Source organism: Athene noctua, chromosome 3, assembly GCF_965140245.1.
Source record: "Athene noctua chromosome 3, bAthNoc1.hap1.1, whole genome shotgun sequence".
Taxonomy (NCBI): Eukaryota; Metazoa; Chordata; class Aves; order Strigiformes; family Strigidae; genus Athene; species Athene noctua.
The window spans coordinates 5,970,914-5,997,564 of NC_134039.1; the positions used below are offsets into that span (position 1 = coordinate 5,970,914).

General features: G+C 39.8%; 1 protein-coding gene across 1 annotated transcript in view; it reads left to right on the forward strand.

Annotated features, from left to right (window-relative positions):
* The window catches only part of VWF (von Willebrand factor), a 146,453-nt gene that overhangs the window by 107,868 nt on the left and 11,934 nt on the right, over positions 1-26,651 (forward strand). The window contains exons 38-47 of the mRNA XM_074901829.1: positions 674-879; positions 4,567-4,669; positions 4,779-4,853; positions 5,389-5,493; positions 5,969-6,174; positions 7,586-7,735; positions 16,188-16,298; positions 19,123-19,306; positions 20,188-20,228; positions 25,140-25,256. Of these exons, the coding sequence (XP_074757930.1) occupies positions 674-879; positions 4,567-4,669; positions 4,779-4,853; positions 5,389-5,493; positions 5,969-6,174; positions 7,586-7,735; positions 16,188-16,298; positions 19,123-19,306; positions 20,188-20,228; positions 25,140-25,256 (1,298 nt within the window). The remainder of the gene's footprint in view (positions 1-673; positions 880-4,566; positions 4,670-4,778; positions 4,854-5,388; positions 5,494-5,968; positions 6,175-7,585; positions 7,736-16,187; positions 16,299-19,122; positions 19,307-20,187; positions 20,229-25,139; positions 25,257-26,651) is intronic.

Genomic DNA, 26,651 nt, shown 5'->3' on the forward strand with positions numbered 1-26,651 from the left:
TGGAGAAAATACCCTCAGTATTGGGAACAACTCATCACTCAAAATTTTATGTGTTGGCTTAGGGGGCAATGCAACTTTCCTTGATTCAGTTAATTCTGTTAAGAAGCCAATTCGGTTAATAAGGTGCAGAAATCCAGCGGGTTCAGTTTTGAAGTACCTAAATATTCTGTTTGTTAGCTTCTTTGGTTGCTTGGGAACACTGCTGCCTATCAAATTGTCAAAAAAATCTTTGTTGAATACTTTAGTCTGTCATGGATATCTCCTGACCATGCACTGTTACCAGTGCTTCTCTAATACACGTAAAGGTTGTTCTAAAGTTTTATGTCTCTTGCCCAGTGTTGAAAACCAAGTTAGGCAAGATGTTCAGCTCATGTAAGCCATGGTGTCATTATTAGGGTAAATTATACTTTGTTGATTCATGTGGCCTTAAAATGAAGCTTGATGATTTCTGCATGGACTGTAACTTAATGAAATGCCTTCAATCGCTTTCCACTGTGGATTTTGCTAGTTTTAAAAATGTGTTTTCAAATAATTTAGTGACTGCAGAGGACCAAATACATTCATCAGATGATGGATTTAAAAAACCTGAACAGAATTCTAAAGAAAGTGAGAGTGGAAACGTTTATCTGCATTTCAGATCTCTTTAAAGAGTTTTTTTTTCTGTCTTCCTCAGCAATGAAATGTCCCACATATTTGACATATGATCACTGCCGCAAAGCCTGCATAAAGCACTGTGAGAATAGTACCAAACTCAGTGTCTGCAAGGATTATCCCACAGAAGGCTGCTTCTGTCCAGACGGACAGGTGATTTTTAATGACAGCTGTGTTGATGAAGAAGTCTGCACAGAATGCATCAGTGAAGATGGCACACACCATCAGGTAACAACCACAGGCTTGCCAGCTTACCTTTGTGAGTGATCGGGGTTCATCCTTTTGCGAGTAAATCCGTCTTATAAGTCTAACTCTTTTCCCCTTTGGATACTTTATTTTCTAGCTCAGTTCCTAATAACCGGCCGGCTGTCAGCCCCATGTAGCTCCCCTAGTGTGAAATTGGCTGGGACGGATATAAAATTCACAGCTGGGACTGTACGGACCCGGAAATGCATGACAAATTTGTGTGGAGGGAGGGCTAGAGGGAAGGCGCGAGTCAACTTTTACCAAGATAAACACCTCCATTCAGCGAGCTTTTACCAGTAATGACAGTGTGGTAAATAAACCCTTACGTAAATGTATCGTATTGTCTTTGCAAAGCTTACTGAAAGATTTTTTTCAGTGGTTGGTGGGCAGCAGTGAGACCAAGCTGACCTTGTATCAAGTCATATTAGCCTACATCCCTTTTTTTTTTTTTTTTTTTGGATGAGAATCATTCCTTTGAAATTAATAATTTTACTTTTACTGAAAACCCACTTGCCTCAGCTAAATCAGACATCTCTGTGGCAGAATGGGATTGGGAAGACCTACGGTTACTGGGTGCCAGACTGCAGTGAATGAGACTGTTGATTCCCCTTTTGGCATCGCGCAGTGGGTGCGCAAGCTCCTCCCTGTATCCCCTGGTCCAAGTAACAGGGGTTGTTCCTCTTCACCCCCAGCTACTCAACTCTGAGAGTTTTCATCTAAGTCAGCCAGTCCTCTTAAATCTACGGTTTTGTTATGGGACTTTAAGAAGAAGAGGCTTTAATTTCAGTATTTTATGGGCTTCAGATTCTTAATGAGATTTTTGGATGGTCTTATACTCACCAAACGTGCTGTTAAAGACATAATTGTTTTTGTAACATAGATCTTCTGTAAGTAACAGAAGTCTGTGTGCATGTGGATAGTCTATTCTTTAAGTAAAAAAGGTAGATTTAAAAAAATAAATGAACGTATGTACTCTGAATAATGTAATTCTACACATGAAAATTGAGGCTCACATTTCATGCAGCAGGAAATGTGTTCTAAGGAGTTACAGTTAAACTGAAAGGAAGCAAAGACTGTTTGTGGCAGAAACATCTCTTTTAAATACTGTTTGCATGGATTAACATAATGACAAAAGTATTTTTTCCTCCCCTTGCACAGGCCAGGCCCACACGGGTCTGAGGATCCTGCTTTGCTAGGGCTTGTGCCTTAGTGCTGACCACTGGTACTGTCAAAGCACTGGAAAAGTACTTGTTAAATATGATTTTGAGGGTTTCCTACTCCTGGCCAAGGGGCTGGTACAGGCGTTAAGCCTATGGTGTACCCTCAGGGGTACATACCCTATGGATTTTTGTGGCAAGAGGGGAAATGTGCTCTTTCATTCCACAACTGCATTATCCAAATGATGTTTTTCCAAACAAAAGGTTAGAGTTTTCTCAAGGTTTGAGCACACGGACCTTCTACTATCTTTTATTTTAAGCTTACAGTTTTGCTATACATATGGCCATGTTCTTTTTCCTTGTGTTCTGTTTTACATCTTTGTTTTAAATACAGTATCGCTCGATTTGTAGTGCTTATAGAGTTGGTAAAATGGAAGAAAACCCCAACCCACCAGTAATTTTTATGGTAAAAGGAATAGAAAAAAATCTTATATCTCTTGATGGAAAAAAGAAAAAAAAAAAATTACAATGTATGTAATCACTGCCCTAAACTCAGATCAATTGTGCACAACTCTGTGACCCTGACAACTCCGGTTATTCTATTATCATTCTATATGAAATGGTTATTACAAATGTAGATTAAAGTCTAGGATCTGTGTGCCTTAAATTCCTGAATCCTCAGGCTTTGAAGTGTATTTTCTATTTAAATAATTGTTTCAAGCCCTCACGGAGGAAAAACTCAGCACACATCTTGGGAAGAATGTCTGCGGTGATATTTGCTTGTTTCCGCTAAAGTTCTGAAATTCTGGGTTGTTGCATGCCCCTTAATGGGGTTTTAACTCTGAAAACCTCTCGTCCGTACCCCAATGGCCAGGCTTAGATGCAGCTGCTGTGTGGATGGGGAGGTGGAGGGCAGGGGAGGATCAGCTCACACAGACGTTTTGCGTCTCCACCGTTGCAGGATTAGCTGTGTGAGCGATACAACAGGCAGTGCAAGTGGTGGTGGGTTATGATTTCCTTAACCCTCTTCTTTCCCTCTGCTCTTCATTCCTCTGTTCCTTTCTACCCTGGATCATGCTCAGGTTTACAGGATTGTCAGCACCAACGCCCGTATAGAGCTCTGCTAACACCATGCTGTGTCTTCTCATTTCTTCTAGGATTAGACTCCTCCTTACACTAAAGAAAACCTGTGTAAAAATCAAGGCTGCTGAAAATGTTAGAGCAATCGTGATTCTCTTCCTCTGTGTTTTGAAATGTCCTCCTGCATTTCACATCACCACCTGCATATGTAGGCATTTTCTATCAGCTGCCTTCTCAGCACTTTTTAACCCTGAGGCCTTTACACGCTCTGGCAGAGGGCTCCGTGTTGTTTTTCCAAGCCCTAAGATAATGTTCTTTACTAGCAATACATCTGTGCAAGCTTTCTTTGACTAAAATAGATTTCCTATGGATTAACTGACCCTATGTGACTTGGTTCCTAAGCTTTGTTAAACCTCTGGTTGGCTTGTTCTAGCATGCCTGGTGTCTGATTCTTGCCATGCTGTCAACCTTTGAAAGTAAACTGTCTTTTCAGACTCCTGTGATGGCTTAAAATACATCGATATCGCTGGGTGCAGGTGGCAGTATGCTTAGATATTTCCTTCCTTTCTTCTTCTTACCAAAAGTTGCAGTAAACTGTTATTTTTAAACTACAGAGTTTTCTGGATGACAACTTTTCCCTTTGTGGCATCTTGACCTACTCTACGTGTTCTCACCCAGAACCTGGATCGGTTGTGCAAATTAACATTATTTTCCCACAGTGCATCTTTTCACTCCCTGTTCACATGGGTGTTAAATGTTGATAGCTATTTTTAGGCAACTACATCTTTAACATCAGTGATTCCCCTCTTTCTCTTGAGAAGGAGCAGTTGTTGAATAGTGATACACTTTACTGGCAGTTTCTGGTTGTGCTTATTACCTCCAGGTAATTACCACTGTGGTGGTTTAAGATTTGGGGTTGCTGTAGTGCTTTTCTACTCTTCAGTCCACTGGGAAATCAAGTGATGACACCCCACATATTCATAATTAAAAATACGCAGCTTATTTCTCTGTGTTTAAGTACTACTAATTTGGGAAAGCAGCCACTTCTATGTGTTTCCCTTATTACCACTGCACATCTAATCATGGTATGTAGTTGAACGAGTCCACTGTTACTCACAATAGCCTGAAGTTGCGTTTATAACATCTGAGCATTTTTCACACTTAAAACAATAGTAATTCCTCATCCCATTTCTGCATTCTTTACATCTTTTGCTAAATTGGTAACTACAGTCATTTCAGAATTATGCATCTCCTTAGGTTCTTACTGTTGACAGAGCAGCCAATCCACCCTGCATAGTCTTCTGTTTTTCCAAATCACACATTCCCATCACTAACACACCAGTGACCGGAATATTTGATTTCTTTCTAACAATCTGTGGGGTTTTTCTGTGTTTTTGTTTTTATTTTATTTTTTTTTTTTTTTTTCATGCAGTACATGGAAACATGGATTCCCACCAAGGAGCCTTGCAAGATCTGCGTGTGTCTTGATAACAAGAAAGTAAACTGCACGGTCCAACCTTGCCCTACTGCCAAATGTAAATTGGTTTAGCTCTAAGTATGATTGGACTTGAATTGATGTCTCTGTTAGCTAGTTTCCTAGTACTTATCCAAACTTGTTTTATGGATGTTTTCTTCTTAATCCAGCTGTTCAGTGTGGTCCTTGTGAAGTCCCACGGCTGCGCAGGGACCCCAGCCAGTGCTGCCCTGAGTATGAGTGCGGTAGGTTCTCATAAACTCTTGGAATCTTTTTGGTCCCTATTTTTACCAGATGCTTCAAAGGTATACAATCCCGTTTTTTTATTTAATGCAGTGCTACATTTTTGAAACCACGGGATGACTGTACAATCATCTGTGTGGAAAAATAAACAACTCGCAAGGATGTGAGTCTCCGTTCACTTCCAGTTTGACTTTGTCCCTTTCTGTAAGAGATGAAGAAGGGAATGGAGCAATTTGTTTTTGTCTAAATGACAGTAGAATGGTCTTTTCTGAAGTATCTATTTTTGCATGGTCTATAATTGCACATTAAATATAATATTAGAACCTTAATCCTCATAACCCAAGCTTGAACTGTTCCCTAAGTTATTCTGAAAACAAACCCTGACTTGCTGAACTCAAATAACTTACTTCATATTTTAGGATAGCAAGTGAGTGTAGGGGAAAAAAGTTTAATGAGGACATGCATGCATGCGTGTGTCTTTTCTTGAGGACTAGCTAGTCAAGTCTGGTCTTAAACACTCTCGATTTCTCTTCGTAGTTTGTGATCTGGTTTCCTGCGATTTGCCTCCTGTCCCTGTCTGTGAGTTTGGCCTGCAGCTTGCTCTGACCAACCCTGGAGAATGCAGACCAAATTACACATGTGGTAAGATATTTTTTTTTAGCGGGGAGTGACACTGGAACATTGCATTTCAGCAATGCTGACAACTTCCTTTAGACATTATTTTTTCCCTCTGAAAGGTTTAATTTTGGAGCCCAACGGACATGTAATAATTATTTCACAGACTTGGAAGAAGAAGGGTACGGTTGTCACTTTCTGAGTATACTTTTGAATTAGGGGAAAAAAACACTTTTGGACGTGTGTGCTCTGACCCTTATGCTTATTTTATAAATCTTTTGATTGTATGTGACACAAGACTTTTTGGCAGGGTAGGAACTTTTCCTGAACCTGCAGCACAATCCCTGACCTGGGTCTTTTATATCTGCGTTACTTAGCCTTTGAATAGATTTGTGACAGTTTGCAGTAGCAATTAGAGTCTTGCTGCCAGAGAGCTGTCTTGTTTACTCGTATCACTCTGAAATGCCCTGTGCTTGACATGGTACCTACCTTTTTCTGCTAGAGTGTAACAGAGAAGCGTGCAGCTTAATTCAAAGACCTTCCTGCCCACCGCATCGAGAGCTGACTGTTAAGAAGACCGAGTGCTGTGATAAATATGAATGTACCTGCAGCTGTACAAACTCAACAGTGAGCTGCCCCCTGGGATATCTATCCAGATCTCTCACCAATGACTGCGGCTGCGTATCTACCACCTGTGTTCCAGGCAGGGTAAGAGCAGTGAAGTGCCGTTTCCATGGATGAGAGTGTCTTTATACGTGGAGTAACGGCACCAAAGTAAGTGGGTAGCTAGGTGTTAACAAACCCCCAGTGAGACTACTGGATCACGATACCAGGGCATTTTTAATTTAAATGTGTCTGGCAGAAAGACACTGTTGCTTGTTTTATTACAGACATTTATTCTGACATAACCAACCCATTTTTTGTGCCTTTGAGATAATAATATTTTATATTAATATAAATATAAAATAAATATTAATATAATGAACTTATATTTCATTTATTTTAACCTTTTTGTGCCTTTGATATAATCATATTTTATATTTATACCAATATAAAATAAATAAATTTATATTTTATATTTATATATGTAAAGCAAAAACATTTGAAACTTCAAGATCATTCAAGCATTAGGAATTTCAGAGGTGATTTTAAAATTTTTGATTTGTTTCTGGATAACAGAGTTACATGCTTTTGGATCAGTAGAGTTACTATATATTCTTTCAATCCTGTACTAACTTTATTGAAATATTTGGGACACCTTAGACCTAAATGCCTTGTGCCCCTTGATTAGCTTTGCCTCTGCCTGAGGTGGCATTGTAGCTTATATGAAATATATTGCCACTTTAAAATTTTTGCCAAATTAACACCTGACTCCATCAAAGCTTCACCAGGATATATTTTTCCTTATTTTGCCAACCTTTTATTAAGTTCTTATATTATCCTAACGTTCAAGATAAGGCTGATTAAAGGAGAAGGTTGCAAGGCAATGTAACCTTTTCATTTAAGCAACCTTACCTAACAACTTAACATAGGGTTACGCTGTCTTTCAGCTCAGGAGATCTGGCCTTTATTTTCTGTTGCTAAGTAGTTCATGACCTTGCATAAGTCATTTTATGTCTCTGTGACGTACTTGCCCTATCTATAAAAATAAATAATGTTCATCTCTTTAATAACATGCTCTAAAACTTTCTATTAGTAAGTGCAATGTAAGAGATAGCACTACTTCTGTGGTAGGTCAAAGTTGGGTCTTTTTCAGATCAGCTGATTTAGCTGGAAGATGTTTTGTGTGCACAGCTCCTTCTACAGGATTCACTGTTTATTATCTCTAAATATTAGGTGCCATTATACTTCCAGGGAAACTGAGTCAGACCTTGGGCAATTCCACCAGACAAGATTCTCTAATTTATTCTTTATAAAACAGCATCTTTCGTTGCACTTATTTTCCTTTCATCAATAGAGTGGCCACAATTTTAAGACCTGTAGCATTTCTACTGGGTTCAAAATATTCCGTAAAATTAATGGTAGATTTCACATCTTAAAAAGCGGCCTTTTGGAGCCAGCAGTGTGCCCTTACAGCAGCGGGTGTGCTCTTTCATGTATTAATTGTTGCATTCAATAGGTTTGCGTGCACAACAACATAGTCTACTCCGTTGGGACAACCTGGGAAGACGGTTGCAGAGAATGTTCTTGCACTAGTATGAGGGATGATATTACAGGACTTCAGATGATGGAGTGTCATGACAAAGCGTGTAACACGTTCTGCTCTCGGGTGAGTAACATTTAAACCAATGCATTAGCCAGCAGAGCCCTGATGGGGATCTGAACTGATTACTTTTAAACCTGTGTGTTTAGAGAAACCAGAGAAAAATAGAAAATAAGTGTTGTAGCAACGAATTATCTTGGGAACGGAGTCTAAGAGGGCTTGAGCATTACTTACTTTATTTTAGGGTTATTGTTTTAGGATCATATCCTGCTTCTAAGGAAATCAGCGATAAGTTTATTTTATATTTTATATTTCAATTAAAGGAGAACTGCGTCCTGAAGCGTCTACCATTTGCACTTGCACATTACTCCTTGCACTTTACCACTTCCACAATAAGTAGTCATGATGTCTGAAGTTCAATTTCAAATGACTGTCATAGCTGAAGTTCACTTTCTGAAGAGAACATTTCAGATGTGTCTATTGCACAGCTCTGCCCATTATATCAGTAATAACATCACATGCTGTGGCCTTTATTATGCTCAGACATCTGCTACATGCTATAAAATTATGTAGTCCACTTTTGGAAGCCCACAAAGGAAGTGTAAGGTGCTTTGTTATATCGACATAGCTGGTCAACAGGAGGAGATAGATACTTGGTACAAAAAGGTGGTAGAAAAATTCTAGAACGGTCAAAGGTTAAAAGTCAGCAGCACTTGCTAGGGTCATAGATCAAATGACTTTGACCATAACATGATTTGTGCAAGCAAATGATCAAAATTTTTTTTTTTTTTCCTTTAAACTACTCAATTAACATTCATCACCTAACATAATGTGGAGAATAAGGAAGTAGAAAAAAATCACTGTAAAATTAACTGTCATGCCCTAGAGTTTCATTTATGCTCTGGTATCTAGCACCTTGTATCCATAATCCCGGAGCATTCCCATGTCTTTGCTTCATGAGGTTAACGTGGACGGGTCAGTCAGTGAGGACAGTGGAAATGCACACCTTGAGTCTGCAGAAGAAGGCAGAACAGGTTGCTGAGCCCAGCCATGTGCTGACACCCCCCCCTCCCCAACTGCTGTGTGATCAGAGGAGTTGCGAGTCAAACGTCAGATGCTACCTCTTTGTAAAGCTTTCAGCATACGATTAAGATTGTTCTTGATAGTATTAGCCAATTCCATTCAGGAAAAGACATATCTGACTTGAAGCAGCTCTTCCTTAGTCCATGTTCTGGGGTGTTCACAATCTGCAAGCTCCGTGTGGAGCAACTACATGTGTCTGTCTGGGATTCAGAATATTCTCTGCAGGTCTTTTGCTGACCCAGGGTTTTCCCTATGGCTTTGTTCTTCCCTGAACCATGAACTGAAGCCCAGAAGAAGCTAATTTGATTTTTTTTTTTCCTCAGTGCAGAACAAAGATGAGCTGGTTAATGCTATTCAGACCTCCAAGTTGCTTTTAAAATGTTTATATTGGGCTATATATTACATTAACCCCCACAAAATTCAAACAGTTGACCAAGCAGTGTTTCCAAATGTGTGTCATAACGTTGTTTTTTTCAGTAGCTGATTAAAGTCTGCATGTTGGCCTGTGACTCAAGACACTGCCGTGGTGTCATTACAGATAACCAGCTGGAGTTTGTCAGTGGGAAATGCAGAGGGCACACTGCAGTAATAACTGCAGAACCCTCTATCTCAGAGGGACAGGTGCTGCTTCTGTGGTTGATACACTGGGCTGACTGGGATGCTACTGTGATGTTCTGGGGTTTCTAGTGCTGCATGAGACGAGAATCACTTGCTTATTTCTGCTCCAGGAGTAGGTTTTTCTCTTCTTGCTGGAAATACAGTGAAATCTCTAAACAAATATGTCATACACATTCCTTTCCGCTGCCCAGTCTCTAAATCCTTGCAGACTCTTTCCTACTGCTCTTTCTAAACCTTTTAAGCATTTTATGGTCTGATTTTTCCCTTTTTTTTTTTTTTTTTTTTTTTTTTTTATGGGTCTCACTTTTGCAGTTGCATTCGGAGCAGAGGCTAAGACATATCAGCACATGATATCTCTTCTTTCTCCTTGCTTTTTTTCAGTCACATTTGGAAGAAAGTTCTTCATTAGCAAACCTTGTATATGCAGTTATGAGAAGTAAAGAGATATTCTTTTTGCTTTTGGAAAGACATCGTTAATAATGTGTCTGGGAGTCAAAGACTGACCTTGGGCATAGGGCACGTGCAGCACCTCACAACTGAGTTAACGTTCTTGTAGAAAACTTGCATTATCTGACTTGTTTTAAATTCTCATTTGAATTTACACTAATATGTATTTTAAAACAGTTAATCATGCATTGAAGTGTGACCATGAACGTTTCAGTTAAGCAAACCAATATCTGAAAGGCAAGTCTTTTCTCTGAATTCTGTTAACCTAATAGTGCCTTGGTTTTCAAAGAATTTCAAATGCCTTAATACCACTATGTTTCAATATCATTTAACTTCCAGCCCCTGTATCGGAACAAGGCTGGACAGCATATATGTATGTGCACTTGAGAAGGTGTGAACAAAATATAAACTTTCTTTGAATATTGTTTTCCTCAGCTGTGTCTTAAATTCCCTAGGACCAGAACGAAAACATTGTAAAAAAAAAACCAACCCAAACCAAACTAGTGCTCTTTCTGCAAAGTGTAGGGTTTGGTGAGAAAGCCTGAGGATGCCCAAAGCAGTGAGAACCATGAGAGCAGATGAGAGAGCTTTCAGCTGTTGCAAGAAAATGAATCCCTTTGATTTCCATCTGTAGAAGAGACTTGTTTCCAGTATGACAGTTATTATGAAACATTACATCTAAAGTATCTGGCTATGCTTTGGCTCATAGCCATAACATTACCAATAATTTGTTATTCTAATAAGGTGTCATTAATGCAGAGCTCCAGTTTCTTGACAAATCACCCTTAAGCAGTGCAGTGTCAAAAAGCTTTTTTTTGAAACAAACAGCAAGCCTTGGTGGAAGCCATGACAGTTCCTTTTGGGGATCTGCCAGTTCTTTTGTTCCTTTAATGGTTATCAAAGGTGTACTACTAAAACTGTAGCTGTTTGAGAACCTGACTAGCTCAGATTTTCTTTTTTTCCTTTGCTTATTCCTGATTCAGTGGATATACATATCAAGGACAGCAGAAGATCTGTAATCCAGTTTGAATTGGCCTTAAAGCTTCACTTCAGATTAGATGGCATTGAAGTTGTATTGACATTGAAGACATCTTTAATCATGAATCATTACTAAGATGATCAAACTCTCTGCTGCTCATGGCTACTAATTCCATTGCCAGGTCTTAAAGTTGTACAGTATCGTTGTCAACTGTGTCATCCGACGTCTGGGAAAACAGCTTAAAATTTTTTATCTAGCTAAAAAAAAAAAGATAAAAAACCTGTAACACTTGTACTAGCTCCTTCACCCTGATGGATGATCAGTGCTGCTGTTCTCCTGAGCATGACAGAATCAAACTCAAATCCTATCTGTAGTTTTAGAGTGTAAAGAAATGCTATGTGAAAAAAAAAGAGTGGATGTTTCATGTAAATGAACCAATCCCACAGTTCTCTGAGGAGGTTAACAGCAAATACACTGGTCGTGCTTGCAAGCCAGATGTGGGTTTGCTTCCTTGTATGTTATAGTTGTCTCACTTTTTCTGTCCTCTTCTATCTCTCACCAAAGTTTGGAGAAAGCAAGCAGATAATTGCTGCAATTATTGCATGTGCCACAAGGAGGAGTGGTGTCTCCCTCCTGGAGCTTCTTCAGAAATTATTTATCTGAGAGTACATCACAGTACATCCCTTCAGAGAATCATAGTGATAAAGTGAATAACAGCTTTCAAAACACCTTAAAATCTCTAGTATACTAATGTGAAGGGAGCACTTGCTTAATTTCTGTCAACGTTCTTGGATTTAGGTACTTTGTAGATCATATAAAAGAGTGTGGTTTAAAGTATTGGATAATTTAAAAGTATTAAATGATTATGAGAAGAATGAAGCATAATTTTCTGGGGTAAGTGTTTAAGAGAAAGCCATTTGGCTAAGTGTGTGTAAATTAATTAAGTTAGATTTTCCAGCCTCTTGATTAATGCAATTAAAATAAATAACATTTGCACCCTACGTGCAAAGGCATAGTGAATGATGGTTGCAATAGATGCTGACTACCAACTCTATGGGTTTAATCTCCATTATTTCAAATGGATATTTTCCTTTGAATTAGCATGTAAGGCAGGGTAGTAGATAGCTTAATAGTGTACTTTAAGGAGGTGAAAGGAATTAATGTAAAAGGAAGACTGTTGTTTGCATATTAGAAGTGCAGCATCTCATTTAAAAACTCTGAAAGTCTTGTTGGGAGGTGATTTCAAACATCCCGCTTTCATTTTACAGCATAACTTATTATGGAAATTAGGAAAGGATACCTTAACGTTCTAGAGACTTGCAAACGGAGAATTAAGTTCTCACCTGGGGTAAAAGAGTGCAGCTCCAGAGAAATCTCTAGAATGGTGCTCATTCATTGCCACTGAATATTTTGCTTTCAGCGTTTCAAGTTGATTTATATCCATGCTACTGGGTTTATCTTGGTCTACTGTTGCCATTTTCATTCTCTCTGGTTCTTCCAACCCTCTCTATGTACTCAATATGTAAAAGGCAAATACTGGAGCCTTCTTAAAAATTCTACACTGAGAAATAATCTTTGTTCTTTCTTTCCTGCCTTGTTGCCAAAAGCAGCTGACAGAGTTTTCTAGCCAAAAATTTAGCACCTGTGAAAAGATGAACTGTGTATCCTGAGCAACACTAGAAGAAAAGAGGGAGAGCACAAATATGCCAAGCCACAGACTCTGCAGATCCCTCCTGTAGCCTTGAGTAGGTCATGTACCCTGCACTGGTGAGGCCACACCTGGAGGGTTGTGTCCAGGTTTGGGCACCTCAATCCGAGAGAGATCTGGAGGGGCTGGAGCGAGGGCAGAGGAGGGCAACGAGGCTGGGGAAGGGCTGGAGAATCAATCCTGTGAGGAGGCAGGGCAGGAGCTGGGAGTGTTCAGTGTGAGGAGGAGGAGGCTGAGGGGAGCCCTCATCCCTCTCTGCAGCTCCTGACAGGACATTGCAGAGAGGCTGGGGCTGGGCTCTGCTCCCAGGGGATCAGGGACAGGACAAGAGGGAACGGCTGGAAACTGCCACAGGGGAGGGTCAGGCTGGGCAGGAGGAGAAAATGTTTCCCAGCAAGAGTGGTCAGAGAGTGGAACAGGCTGCCCAGGAAGGGGGCAGTCCCCATCCCTGGGGGGGTTTCAGGGCCGTTGGGATGAGCTGTGGGGGATGTGGGGTAGGGGAGAACTTTGTAGAGTCGGGCTGAGGGTTGGACTCGATGATCCCGAGGGGCTTTTCCAACCTGAATGATTCTGTGATTCTGAAACCAAAATGTGTGTCTATGAATGTTACAGAATTAATCTGCATTCCTCTTTTGTTTGTTGCAAGCCAAGCTCCAGTTCAAAAGCGCACAAAATTCCACCCCCCAACATAACATATCTTATTCCGTATGCTTTCACCCTCCGCGTGGGAGATCAGCTTTATCTCTGTGTTTGATAAAACAGCCCGATTTGGCAGCATAACTGCACACTTGTCAGGTTCTCTGTCACAGCTGCTGGTTATCGCTCCCATGCACCTGTCTGAATGCAAGGGGTGCCTCGTGTTGCCTCATCCCTCACCAGCCAGGGTGGGGTGATTTTATCTATTTATTTATTTATTTATTTATTTATGTTAGTCCTGTAAGACTGTGTTTTACCTCTCAGTGTGACAGACAGTCAGACACATACCGAGGGCTGCTTCTGAATTTTAATTCCTCGTTTGAAGTTTGAAGTCTGTGTTTAAAAAAAAAAAAAAAAAAAAAAAAAAGCAGGAATATAACGGCAGATCCAGTCCAGAAAAAGCAGGGGATGAGCAAAATACTGACTGTAAGTGGATCCTTGAACAAACCATGGGAAACGCTGGCATCCCTATGTGCTAGTGTCTATACGCCAGCAAATTAAATATAATGAAGGAGGAGATGGATATTGCTTACTCTGCCTGGTTCAGTCCAACAACCTTCAACAGCACAGTATCTGAGACTTGTCAGATGTTCACATTCAAAGGCTGTGCAGCTCAGGAATAATTCTGGTAGCATGCACTCTGTACATAAGTCATCTAACTGGAAAAAAAGCCAAACAATCCCACAATAAAAAAACACCTCAAAATTCACAATACATTGTTCTTTTCTAAGATATAACCTTAAACATTGATACCTTTAGAATTAAACCTAATAAACCTTTCTTTATTCCCGTGGACCTAAATTCCCTGTGGCGTGAGGTACATAGAGTGGAGTTTTCTGATGGTGAAATATTTCTCATGCTAGAATATATGGAGGAAAATCATGGAGGGTCTGTCACAACGGGCAATCACTGTCCACCTTACTCCTTAAGTACAGATGGATGCTCTGCTTTCTGAGGAGCTTGTAGACTGCTAGAATTTGCAGGTTTGTCGTCTGTGGTGGCTCAGGGGCTGTGCTAGGAGAAGCTCAGCAGGTGCTGAGGTTGGCAGCTGTGATCTCCTGTGTTTCTCCCCCTTAGGAGTCAGAGCCCCCAGACTTTGAACACATCAAGGACCAAAAGGGCCACTCAGGCAGGTCTAACTGTCCAAAACCAACATGTTTTTCAGTGCTTTAAGGGTGAAAATCACCTCTGGAGTTTGCTGCACAAGACCTTTTTGTACTTTAGAGGTCTCTGTTCAAACCAACTTGGTGAAATTTGGGTCCTGCAGCTGGATTTTGCTTTATTCTCATGGATTTTAATTCTCTGAGTTTGCCACACAAATAAAAAGTTGTATCCAATACTTCAGATGCCTCAGACACGTTTTTAGTAGATAAAAGTCATATAAAATTAAATGTTCAACAGCACAACTTTTTCCACCAAGCTAGGTCAAACTCTGGTATTACGTTTTATGACATTACACAAAATGCACTTCCATATGAAAGTCTGCTGATTGTTGAGGTTTGCTAATGTGCTTCGTCTTGCAAACCAAGGACAGTTCATGGAGGGAGGGAGCAGTTGGGAATACTTCAGCAATTCAGTTTAAAGGGGTTGACCAAAATAAAATGATGCTTATTTTCATTGACATTTTTCACATGAACAGCATTTTCTTTGGCTGAACATCTTCAACTCTGTACTGAAATCAGATTTGTGTTTTTCTCCTTGGAGACTGCCTAGCTATTAAATGTAGAATATATTATTTCTAATTAGATTAAAGCTCCTTGTTTTCTTTCCCTTAGCTACTTCAATGTTTGAATATTTGTCTAGTTGCTACAGGAGATGAAAAGATGAAATTGTCAGTCAAAAACTGGTCCCTGGACTACATGTCTGACCAACCCCTTCATTCTGCTCCAGCACAGGGCACTCACATGTCTGAATGTGCTCAGATTGAATCCTAACCTTGAATTCTCAGGAGTGGGAAGAGAAGTTGTGAGTGCTGATAATGTCCAAGATGCCACTAAAACAATTTTTACTTTTTTTTTTTTTTTTTTTGTAAAATACTATTTTATATATGTGTAAAAGATTTTTTTAAATACCAAATAAAAGTTCTCATAATTATGTAAGATTTGTATGTAAAAGCAGAAGTGATTTAATGTAGTGAGCTTTTTAAAACTGGATCCTTAACATTCACATATAGGTTTTTTTCAGTCTACCGAATAGCATAGCAATTCTGACAATCACCCTTAGAAGTGGACTTACTTTTTCCTTTTGCACGCCTCTGTAAGTCCATGTTATTGGAAAGACTTGCTCTTTACAATTTGCTAATGCGTAAAAGAAACTGCTCATGTACAATAAACTAAAATTTGGAAATGACTGCCGTTTAATGATGTTGAAATGGCTCAGAGTCCCCTCAAAGCATTTTTCTTTTACCTCTTCCCTTTCCATTTCTGCCTGTTTATATCATTGTTCTTTTCTGTCTTGTGGCAAATCTTTGTTCTATTATATATTTGAGTAAATCCTAGCAAAACGAAGAAGTTTCTGGGTGTTTTCAGATTTCTTTCTTTCCTTTTTTCTTATGTTAGGCACCATCAACATTTTCTGTGCTCCATACCACACTAGAGAAGCTGATATCCTCAGAAGGCTCGTTAGTTAGTTAGCATGACCTGAGCAAAGATAGTACCTAGAGTTAGTTCATGTAGCTGAAGTGAATATGTCTTCAAAATATATATTAAGTAGGAACTAAAGAGATAAGAATTTCCGCTCCTAATGCATGCATTTTAAGTTATTTTTTCTGACAGATAATTTTAACCATTTAACAGGATGCTGAGCTGGGTGGCCACTTGTTTGTTTGTGTAATAGCAGCGTGTGGCCTTGCAGTTTTGTTTTCAAACTCCCTTTTCCATAAAAAGTTGTTAACATTAAGCATTTTTCCAAAGTGTTTTCTTTTAGGATTAATCTCCTCATTTGTCTCCTATTCCTGGATCAGTCAGTCCTCCTCTTTTCTCCTACAGGGTTACAAGTATATTGTACAAGAAGGAGAGTGTTGTGGGAGATGCCAGAAGACTGCCTGTGAGGAGCAGCTATTCTGGTCCCGAGGTGATGCAGATACTCGTTTGCATGAGGTGAGATGGTGGTTGTGTGGACACTTCCTCTTCTAGCAGAAGTGCCATGAATTATTTTGTGTTCCGTGGAGGGAGGTGAAGAAGATACAAACTATTTCTTCTATACATTAGCAGCGCTTCCAAACAATGTTTTTAGGGGCATCTGGCTTTGTTCTAACAAGCAAAGCCTCCTCACCCTTTTTGGCCTCTAAGGGAGCAGTATTTTTGTGTAAAATTAATAATTTCACAAATGATAGCTCAGAAGAATGTTAGTGGGACATGATTCTTCTCTGGTTGTAGGCCGTTTGTTTAAATTATGCTAATTAATTTGTATTGCTCTAGGGACAGCAGGCAGATGGGGTAGTGGGTTGCTTGAATTTCACAATCCCATTCAAGTAGGATATCCTATTTGGTACACACTGAAATATCAGGAAGTAAATGAGGATAGAAACGTGAATTATTCTCCGTTTGCTAAAGATGATTGCTGCATGTCAGATCAGACAGCAGTGGTCCAGGCCACACTTGTTTTCTGCTTGAAATAATAGTTTGTTTTCAGAGTGTGCCTCTGACATGACCTGGACTGGAAGCTCAGAGAGTCACAAGGGTTCTGTGATCCCCTCAGGTTAAATTAAGGTGAAACAACACAAAATGACCGGTTAAAATGTTTTACTTGCGGTAGAAAACAATTTAAACTTGGAAAAGGATAATAAGCAATGTGGTCTCTTATAAATCTATAAGAAAGAAAAGTAAGGAGAAGAAAGACAAAGAGAGAAAGAGAGTCAAAGAAATACAAAATCACCGCCCCTGGATCCAGTGTTGTCTCAGGTCTGGTAATCCTGGGTGGTGGGTGCACCATACAGCAAAGTTTTCTGTCGCTTTTAAAATTAATTTTATCAGCTGATTAGCATACTAGACGAGGAGGGGAAGGTATTCCAGAAACTCATGTCCATGAGAGACGAGAAAAAAGGTGGAGCAGGGGTTCTGCACATGCATTGCGGGCGAAATGGGGTGCACCACCCCTTGTCCAATTGAGTCAGTGGTCGTACTCACTGCCCACCTTCGGTTTTGCCTCTGTTTCCACAGAGTTTTGCTGGGTTCATGCTTCTTGAGCAGTCATCTGGCTCCTGGGGCAGAAATTATCATCTCTTATCCGTTCTTGTCACCTCTTCAATGGCGAAGGCACAAAGTCATTATTATCAAGGCCTGCATTGTGTCTGTTTTACACAATAGAGCCAGTGATTAGCGGTACTTGGGCTTGATGAGAAACATTTGGTTTCACTCAGTCCGGCTTCCCCCCTTTGAGTCTTATCTAAGGAGTTTGTCAATACAACTGCAAGGGAGCCGGGGGTGCATCCCTCCATACACTTCTTCCTTGGGTGACATTCCTTAGACTAATCACAAAGGCCACTGCTTGTCCTTGAGGTTTTCTGTGTCGATTAATGCTTAAGGCATTACTTCTTTCAGTTCCTCACAACCTCTTCCTTAGGATTCAAAAACCCCAACGGGGAGTGAGTGCATGCAACAGTCATTTAAAATGCACTGAAGATACCCTACCAGTCTGGAAACCTCCATGGATATTTGTTTCTTTTCTTGCCTATATTTATAAGACAGTTTGTTCTGTCCCTAAGCCAAACCCCCCTGGCAAGCCTTTACCTGCCCCAGTAGCATTAAGTTGCTTAATCTTATGTAGAGTTTTGGATTTAACAAAGACAAGAAGTGTAAGCTAAGTATGGTTAAGATAATAGACCTTCTCCCCATCTATTATTCCCTAAGTATTGTTCTTTATAATGTGTCTGCATTTTCATCTACCTCTCATGTTCGCATATTTAATATTAACTTTAAAATTGCTTCTTTTACAGCAGACTGCTGCTGTCTTTTAAAAAATGTTAATGTATCATTTTGCAGCCTGCCTCTTCCCTGATTCTACCAAGCGTGTTTCTTAATGTGGATCAATATTCTTCTCTGCTTCATAAAACAAGCCTTCAGACGGCCTATTTTAATGTCCCACTGTGTCTTACTGATTTTTGTTTTCCTAATGGAGCAATAGATCCTCATACTCCTTCTGTCTTTTTCTTGCTGTGTCCTCTTTCAACTCTTTTGCCATTAACAAAGAACTAAATATTTAACACATGAGAGAGAAGTATTCCCTAACTTTCTGAGCAAAGCTGTTTGAATGTACTGGAGCTGGGGATCTGCTTTTCACTCTCACTGTTCTTGAAGTCTATTCAAAGAGTGTTAACAATGGGGGCATATATCTTCAAAGCAGTCATCAGCTCCTCCCAGGGCTGAACTGTGACAGCATCTTCTTTCTGGCCTGTGGTGATGTCTCTTCCCATAATAACACTTGAAATTCCCACCTTGTCTGACCCATGGGTGATCATAATCATTAGGACTGTCAACAGGATCCGATCTCTTCTACATTCTCAAGTATTTTCAGGTCTAGAGCCTATCGCCAAAGCCTCCCTTGGGCTGGTCTGGAGCAGGTTCCAGCAGAAAGAGGGTCAGTTTGGCTACAGCACAACGCAATGCAGCCAGCTACTGGGTAACAAAGGTAGATTTAAATTTAGTTAAGAGTACTTTTTCTTCTTCACCACGTTATTTCACCTGCCCCTTTATTTTTCACCTTGAGGATACTCCTGTAACTCCTATAGTCTTCAAGCCAAGCAGCAGACTGTTCTATAAACTGATTGTTGCAGTGAGGATTTGTGAACTGTTGAGTAACAGACCATTCCTGAGGCAGTGAACGTGCTTTTGCAAACCAGCGTGTTGGCTGTTGTGGTCTTCCCTCTAACCAGTGGCACAAATCCTGCTGCCTACCTTAAATCCTTTAACAATTTCCCATCAGGTCGGCACAGAGTGGCGATCCCCCTTCAACCACTGCGTTATCAATGAGTGTGTCCAGGTGAACAATGAGGTTTTTGTGCAGCAAAAGAATCTTTCTTGCGCTCAAATGGATGTGCCTGACTGTCCAGAGGGAACTGAACTACGTTGTAACCAAATAATAGACTGCTGTCCTTCCTGCAGATGTGGTAAGGTTTTGTGTATGACAAATGGAATTACTAGAGAATGTGTCTCATGTTGATCTCCAGTTTCTCAACAGCAATTTCAAAAGTGCATGTTATGCAAGTATAGTACTACTTTTAAGCTCTCCTGTATAATTTAGACGCTGAGTACAATAGCACCTGCTGCTATTACTTTCTCTTTCCAACTGATGTTCCCTGTCTCCTCGTGAACTACTAACTGTTGAAGCTATTTTTGCATTGCTTCATGCAGACATATCAGGCTATGTTTCTACAGTTCTAACCTGCATTTTTTAAGCATTTAAAAGAGGGCTTGAGAGACTTTTGGCCTAGGAAGGTTCAACACTCTCCCCAATGCCTGCTATGAACAGGGAGTTTGCATGTAGCCATCCTGTCTTCTGCATGCCTCCGAGCGTTGTGGCTGTGGCTATTTCCTAGCATAGTCTTGGGTCAAAAGTGCAAATCAGAAGATTTGGTTAATTTGCCTCCATCTAGGAAGACTCCCAGTCATGTTTAATTGACCAGTATATACGCAACCACAGGGTGAGCAGTGGCAGGAGGAGGGGAAATGTGCACTATAACTATAAGTGAGTGCACCTTCTGAGAGTGTGAGGCTGGAACTGGAGGGGAACAATTATTTTGTGCCATGTACTTGTTAAAAAACAGCTCAGCAAGAGATATTCGGAGATGGAATTCAGGATAACTCTGACAAATTGCTACCTTTCAAGGTATAATGTAAGATAGCTCGATATGCCTCTTTACAGTGAAACTGGATCTAAATGTCCTCAGCTGGAACTCTAATAAGTTGAAAAAGCATACCTGTGGTTTATTGAATCTTGGTAATGTCATAATAATGGTAATGCTAAATGGAATGTTATCTTCTTTTTCAGTACCTCTGAATGGTTGTCTTTTGAATGGCACTGTTATTGGGGTAAGACACGATTCCTTTTATTTGCTGTGATTTAGATATATGAATGAGCTTTTGAAGAACACAAACTTGCCAGAATACACATAAGCAGACAGGGCAGCTTTGTTCAGACAGAATCTCTGCAAGCAAGACCTTGGGGTAAAAGCAGTGGCAAGGGGCTCAGCATATGTATACCCAGTTCATGAACCTGCCACGGTCTTCCTATATGACAATGAGTATCTCTGCAAAATGGGGACAGTAACGCTTCCTTATCTTGAAAGAGTGCTTGAGAAAATTGCCTAGGAACTCTGGTTATCTGTGTTGTGTAATGACTTGCAGGCTACCAAACACACAGGAAACTCTCTGTGAGGGATAATCTCAGAAATGATCCTTGCCCACTTCAGGGAAGGAAAAACTTCCCGTATTCTACCTAGAGGATAAGGCAGATTAAAAAAGGATGGAGACTGTTGCTCCACCTGTGTGGAAGGACGGGTATCCCTCCTTGGCTATTAGCAGGGACAGGAAAGCTGAGCTTCTCACTGTTTGACCTCTGTCCCCTTTCAAGATCCCTGCTGATACGCCCTCAGAGGAAATTTTTTCTCAACTGCATATTTAATGGATAGATTAAGACATATTTAACCCAGCCCATGACAGTGGGAATGATGGGAGTTAAGCATCTGATCTCATTTATGCCGAATTTATCTTTGGAGAGCTCTGTCAATTGTCTATTGTTTCCCTAAATCCATATTCTGGCAGCACCTCTGGTGTCAAGGAGCTCTAAATATTCTCATCATTCCCCAGGGAAACAGGTCCTTTTTAGTCATTTAACCTAACTTTTAACCTACGTATTCCTGCATTGTCAATGTACGTCTTTCTTTTTCGTTTATTTAAAAGGTAAGTTTACCTAAATCTCTTTGGACATTTGAGGTATGGCAGAGAGAAACTTTCTCCATCTATTTCTTCTGGATTTGATTTTTTTTTCATAGTCAATAGGCATAAGTTTATCAGTTTGTTAGAGCTAAAGCCCTGTCATCAAGCATCCATCATTGTGTGGGGATTACTTCCCTGTAGAATTAAATCCAAGGAATAACTCTGCCTTTCTTGTCAAAACACTGGGAGAAGGTTTTTAAGGTGGTAAAATCTGAAATAATCTGTTTTCTCCTTGATTTCTCTATTTGTCTCCTCAGTAGTGTTGTCAAAACTAGTTGTGGCATTTTATAAAAATCGTACTTGTAGGTAATGTCATGCAGTATAGTAATTGCTAGTTCCTGCCTCCTCTTGTTATATAGGATATGAACGTGTGTGTATATATAAAAATATATATTCCATGTTACAAAAAGAGAATGTCTTTCCAGTTGCATGCTGCTCTTTCATGAACAACTGATTTTTTTCTCTTCCAACAAAATGTTTACCTGATCTGTCAGGTAAAATCTTTGTTCTACTTTCAAGTGTTATAAAATATTTTCAAATACTGTAAAGTGAAGCATATGCAAATTTGGAAACAAAATGTCATGTTGAAGGCAAAATCAGAATTATCTGTGTTTTGAAGACTTAAAGATAAACTATTTCATCTGTATGTTATTGAAAAAAATATCCCATCTTAATAAAAGTTTCCCAGTTTGGAGTGAATTCCTAAAGTGTTTCAGCTGACACAGAACCACCTTTTAACTCATTCTTATTTGTTGTCTGGGTATATAGAAAATCTGTCATGAAAATATTGTTGTGTTTTTTTTTTTTTGTTTTTTTTTTTTTTTTTTAATACAGCTTCTAAAATGTATTATTGTTCTTCCTGACAATTGGTCATTTTATCAAACATTGCCTGTGCAAGATTTTGAGGGTGTAGGTAGGCCCCAGCTGTTACGTTACTTCTGTTCTCTTGCTGTCGCAAATGTCAAGCGTTACTGAAGTTAACATTCAACAACGCAGTTACCAAAATATTTTCTCAGGATGGAGAGTGTGAAATTCGACTTGAGATATAATCTTGGATGATTTCTAAATAAAGTGGCCATTTTGATTAAAAAAAAAAAAAAAGTAGAGCAGATATATTAGAACTTGTGTTAAATTAATGAACTTGAATTAAACTAGCTTCATTTAATGATTTATTGTAAACTAATTAGCTATATGTCTGAAAGCTTTTGAGCAGCTGGTGTTACTACAACTTTGTCTTACACTATTCTCTACTTCAATGAGTGTTCCAGAGTTCTGGTCAGGAAGGAAGATGTGGTGTCCACAGAAGTTTATACTTCCTGGATTTCAAAACCTTTATTCTGGGTCCTTTAAGAACAGGTTTCAAGTTTCATTTTATATCAAGGGAAAACTTTGCTCCATTAACTCATTCACTGAATAGTTCCAAGTTTTCAGTCTTTTACTGCAGTTCTGTTAACTGACTGTGCCCTTAATCCCTTTACATTTTTGTCTTGTATCTGGTTACCAATATTATATTCCAGTAATTTGGTGTATTGCATTCACTCTGCTGTTCTTAACAATGCTGTGGGCTTTAACAGCAGACTTCCAAGCAGGTGGCTGTATTTACCAAAAGGATTATCTATATCACTCATCTGTTTTCCCAGGCTTTTACTGAGTAGCATTTTTGAAGGAGATCTGAGTAGATTTGGGCTTTATGCAGGTTATTTTAGTTGCGCTGACTAACACTGGGTTAGCAGATGTTGACATTTCATTCTAAGTTAGCCAAGAAAACATGATAGGTATATTATATAAAGGGAAAAAGATGCATCGATCCATTATTTCTCTCATTTCTGTCATGTGAAGCTACATTTGTTCACAGAAAACCATTGTTAAAGGCATTTGCATGCTGATCCCTAAATACATTAAGTAAATATAGAACTAAGGTGTGATGCAAACCTTGGGTCAAGGTAGGACCTTCTCCAAAAGTTCAAGGCACTTGTGAAGATTTTGTTTCAACATGTCTCTAGTAAGCCCTATGTTCCTGCCCATAGCAGTGATTTAACGATAAACTCAACTTTATATTTTTTATGTTTAATTGGAATGTTAGAACTACTAGAAGATCCAACGAGGATATCAATTGTGATATCGGTTGTGGCTTTACAGACTCTTCATGGTGTGAAAGCCTAGAGCTACTGAGGCATTCTCTGATAAGCATTTATTTTTAGAGGGCCTGAATTAAGTATGATTATGACAGTAAACAGAACAAACCCAAACATAGTTTGTAACAGGTCATCATGGTGAACACATCTTCCAAATTTGCAAAGCTTTTGTGTGCACATGCATGTGTGGAGCTATAACTGGTAGAGCAATATTAGTGTCAGTGTATTGAATGCCCTTGTGAAGCCGTGTAGGCTGTACTAGAGCTATCACGACGGTGTCTGAACGCTTTCTGAAGTTGAGAGTAAACAAGAAGTCTGGAGTTTCATCTGACATTTGCTATCCATCTCTCTCCCACACGAAAATGTTATGAGTGTGTCCTCATGCCTGCATCCATTGAGGACATTTAACCCTCCAGATTAATGATCTGATACACACTATAAAATATTAAACCAAGAAAGCTGAAGAATCTTGTGTTGAGGTCTCAAGTTGAGTTGTTAAAAGACAGGGATCTCCCTCTTGGTGTACCACTTCCATCATGTTGTATGTGGAGGATCTTTCTTCTAGACCTTCACAAAACAAGAAAAAGACCATTGGTATTGCTGGTGCTTTATAGAAAAAACACTGAGGCCTGAAGACCTCTGTTGTGCTGGGGTGCAGAGTAAGAATGTAATTAAAATTCTTTAACCAGAACATTTATCCTTCAGCGTCTATATTGGAGTATTGGCTCTGAACTAGGCATGAACGCATTACCTTTACACTGGCCACCTTCTTAGTTTTGCTCCATTTGCTCCATGAGTGTTTACTACTGTGGAACAAGAAAAAAAGGAATTTGAGGATATGCATAGTATGTAGCATGGGAAATTTCTGTTCCAAATGAAGTCAACAGTGACATTCCGTCGACTTTTAAAGCACAACTCAAAGCTTTTATAATCTAGTAGTATTCAGTGTCTGTTTACCTTATTTATTAGGTTTTAGAAGTTCTTTGTGAAAATCTTGACTGCACTCCTCCCATGTTGTCCCTTCAACCACAGTTTGTTATTTTGGGGTTGAAATGAAAGACTCTGCACTTGGGAGGCAGAAAGTCTTTGTATTTAGAATTCCTTTCAGTGCTAGGAATCCAGTTACTAATTCCACATCCTTTTGTTTCCCATTTAATAGTTTGGCATTTTTGCTCTACATTTTAAATGTTTTTGCTTGCTTTAAAAATGTGATGGGATCCAGCAAACAAGGTTCTGGGGAAGAGCTCAGGGAGTTGGAATTGTGTGCCGGCTCAGCCACCTATTTTCTTATAACTCTGGACAAGTCCAGTTCTTCACTCAGTAATTCTGTTTCTGGTTTTGTTTTACTTTCTCCTTTCTCAATTTTAAGCTTTTAGGCCTCTAGAGATTCTAAGCAGTATTATTACAACAGCAGTAACAATTTCTGCCCATGATCTGTGGTCTGCCATGGCTCAAGAACAGAATCTTGTTGGCAAAGCAATTTTCACTTACGCTCGGGGAAAAATGAGCTGGTGGCAACCACCTAACTCGCAGTCAGGGTAGCTTGTGGTAAAATCTTCCACTTCCAAGGATTCTTTCGTGCTTGCTAGCTTTGTAAGCAATAAAGTAAGAAATGCCACTGCTATTTCGTGGACTAAGGAATTCTAAAGGGTTTACGTGAAGAATAGCTCATGCTATGCTGTTTATGGAATTACAGATGCATAAATTTGGGTCTCTGGAAAGTGGGGGGGCATTGTTTCTCTGTTTTCTCCTGGAAAGATTTGCGATGCAAGACTTAATGGAAGAGATTTAACCTAGTTAAAATTGCTCATTTATTTGAGTGTTGTTGAAGAGACAGTCACTGACTTACCAACTGGTTCTAATGTTTCAGCCATGGAGACGCCTGATGGTGGATCAATGCACAACGTGCCACTGCTCCCTGGAGCTAATACCATCTCGGAAATACACTCTGACGTGTACAAAACTAACCTGTGAACCGTGCCCAATAGTAAGTGCAAGTGGTCTGGATGTTCTGGTTAAGAATGTGTCTGATGAGAAGGTCATGTTCTTCGTTGTATCCACCAGTTTATGTTCTGTACAGCTCTGGAACCTGTTGTCTTAAAGTTTTCCTGAGAAGTCATGGCCCTGTGTTCTACTTGCTCTGAATTCTATGCAACATACCATATGCGGTCTAAATACACAGTGTAGAAAAGGTAACTTTTCGCAGTACTCAGGTCCACAGGCATATTTTATTGTGTATTTTACAGTACTTACCTGTAGGGCAAAATAAGATTTAGCAAATCATTTGCAATAGGAACTGCTGTGTCTCCTTTCCTACAGTATTATCTGTCCCTCCAGGGACTGGCAGCTTCAGGGCTTTCCTATGACTCTTCCAAATTGTCTAAAAGCTGGAGTCAATAATATTTCTGTCTGGTTCTCAGCCATGCCTTAGGTGATTTGAGGTGATTGTCCTCATCAGTTCTACTGGCCTTTTTGAAATCTTTGCTGCTGCTTTGCTGCCATCATCTGCAAGGAATGAACTTGGCTGGGAAAGCCAGAGGCAAATAGCTCCTATTTTTTATTCCACTGACCAACAGTGTGACTGGAGTGCCTGACTACTGCTCAGTCATGTAGTTTTCTCTCTTAGTGCCAATACCTCAGGTAGAAGAAGAGCTAAGCAAGTTGCAGAGCCTGGCTTGATCCTGTGCCTCCCCGCCCCACGTCTGAAAAGCACAGGGCAGCAGCTAAATTTCACAGAAAAAGCTGAAATGCCCCTTCTTCTGCCTTTCCCTGCATAATGGATGGAACCCAATGGACTCAACCAAACCCAGGGCCTGGGCAAGCAGTGGCTGTTGCACAAAAACCCCCAACATCTTTAACGTGATCATATCGGATTCCCAGCTGATATCCAGGAGAGGATTCTAGGGTCCCTGAAAAAGAGAGAAGCAGAGTTTTGGATGAGTCTTCCATCCCTAAGTGGAACTGGAAATGACAATGTAGTAAGTCAAGTTTCTGTGGTTTGATCTGTACCGATAAACTAACCAGAGCAAGACTGCAGGCTCAAATTGTATTCTGCAACCACTTACATTGAAGAATTATCAGCAGTGTCCCAGCTGGCCTGTTCTAACTACCGAGCTTTTAAATAACGCCCAGGCACAGGTCAGTGGTTAGGACAAGCCAAACCCAGCCTGTTCTGTGAGGAAGATTCAATTTAGACATAACATACATGTTCCACTTTTCTGCAGGGCCAGAAAACTGGCCTTGACCCCCTTTATTTGCTGCTATGGATGTGGCCTGTGACAAAAGGGAAAATGTGGAATACTTTGGTTCTGGACCCTAATATCATCCCTTCTGTAAGGTATGATTATAGACTCAGGCTTTTGAAAGGAAATAAATGGTCAAA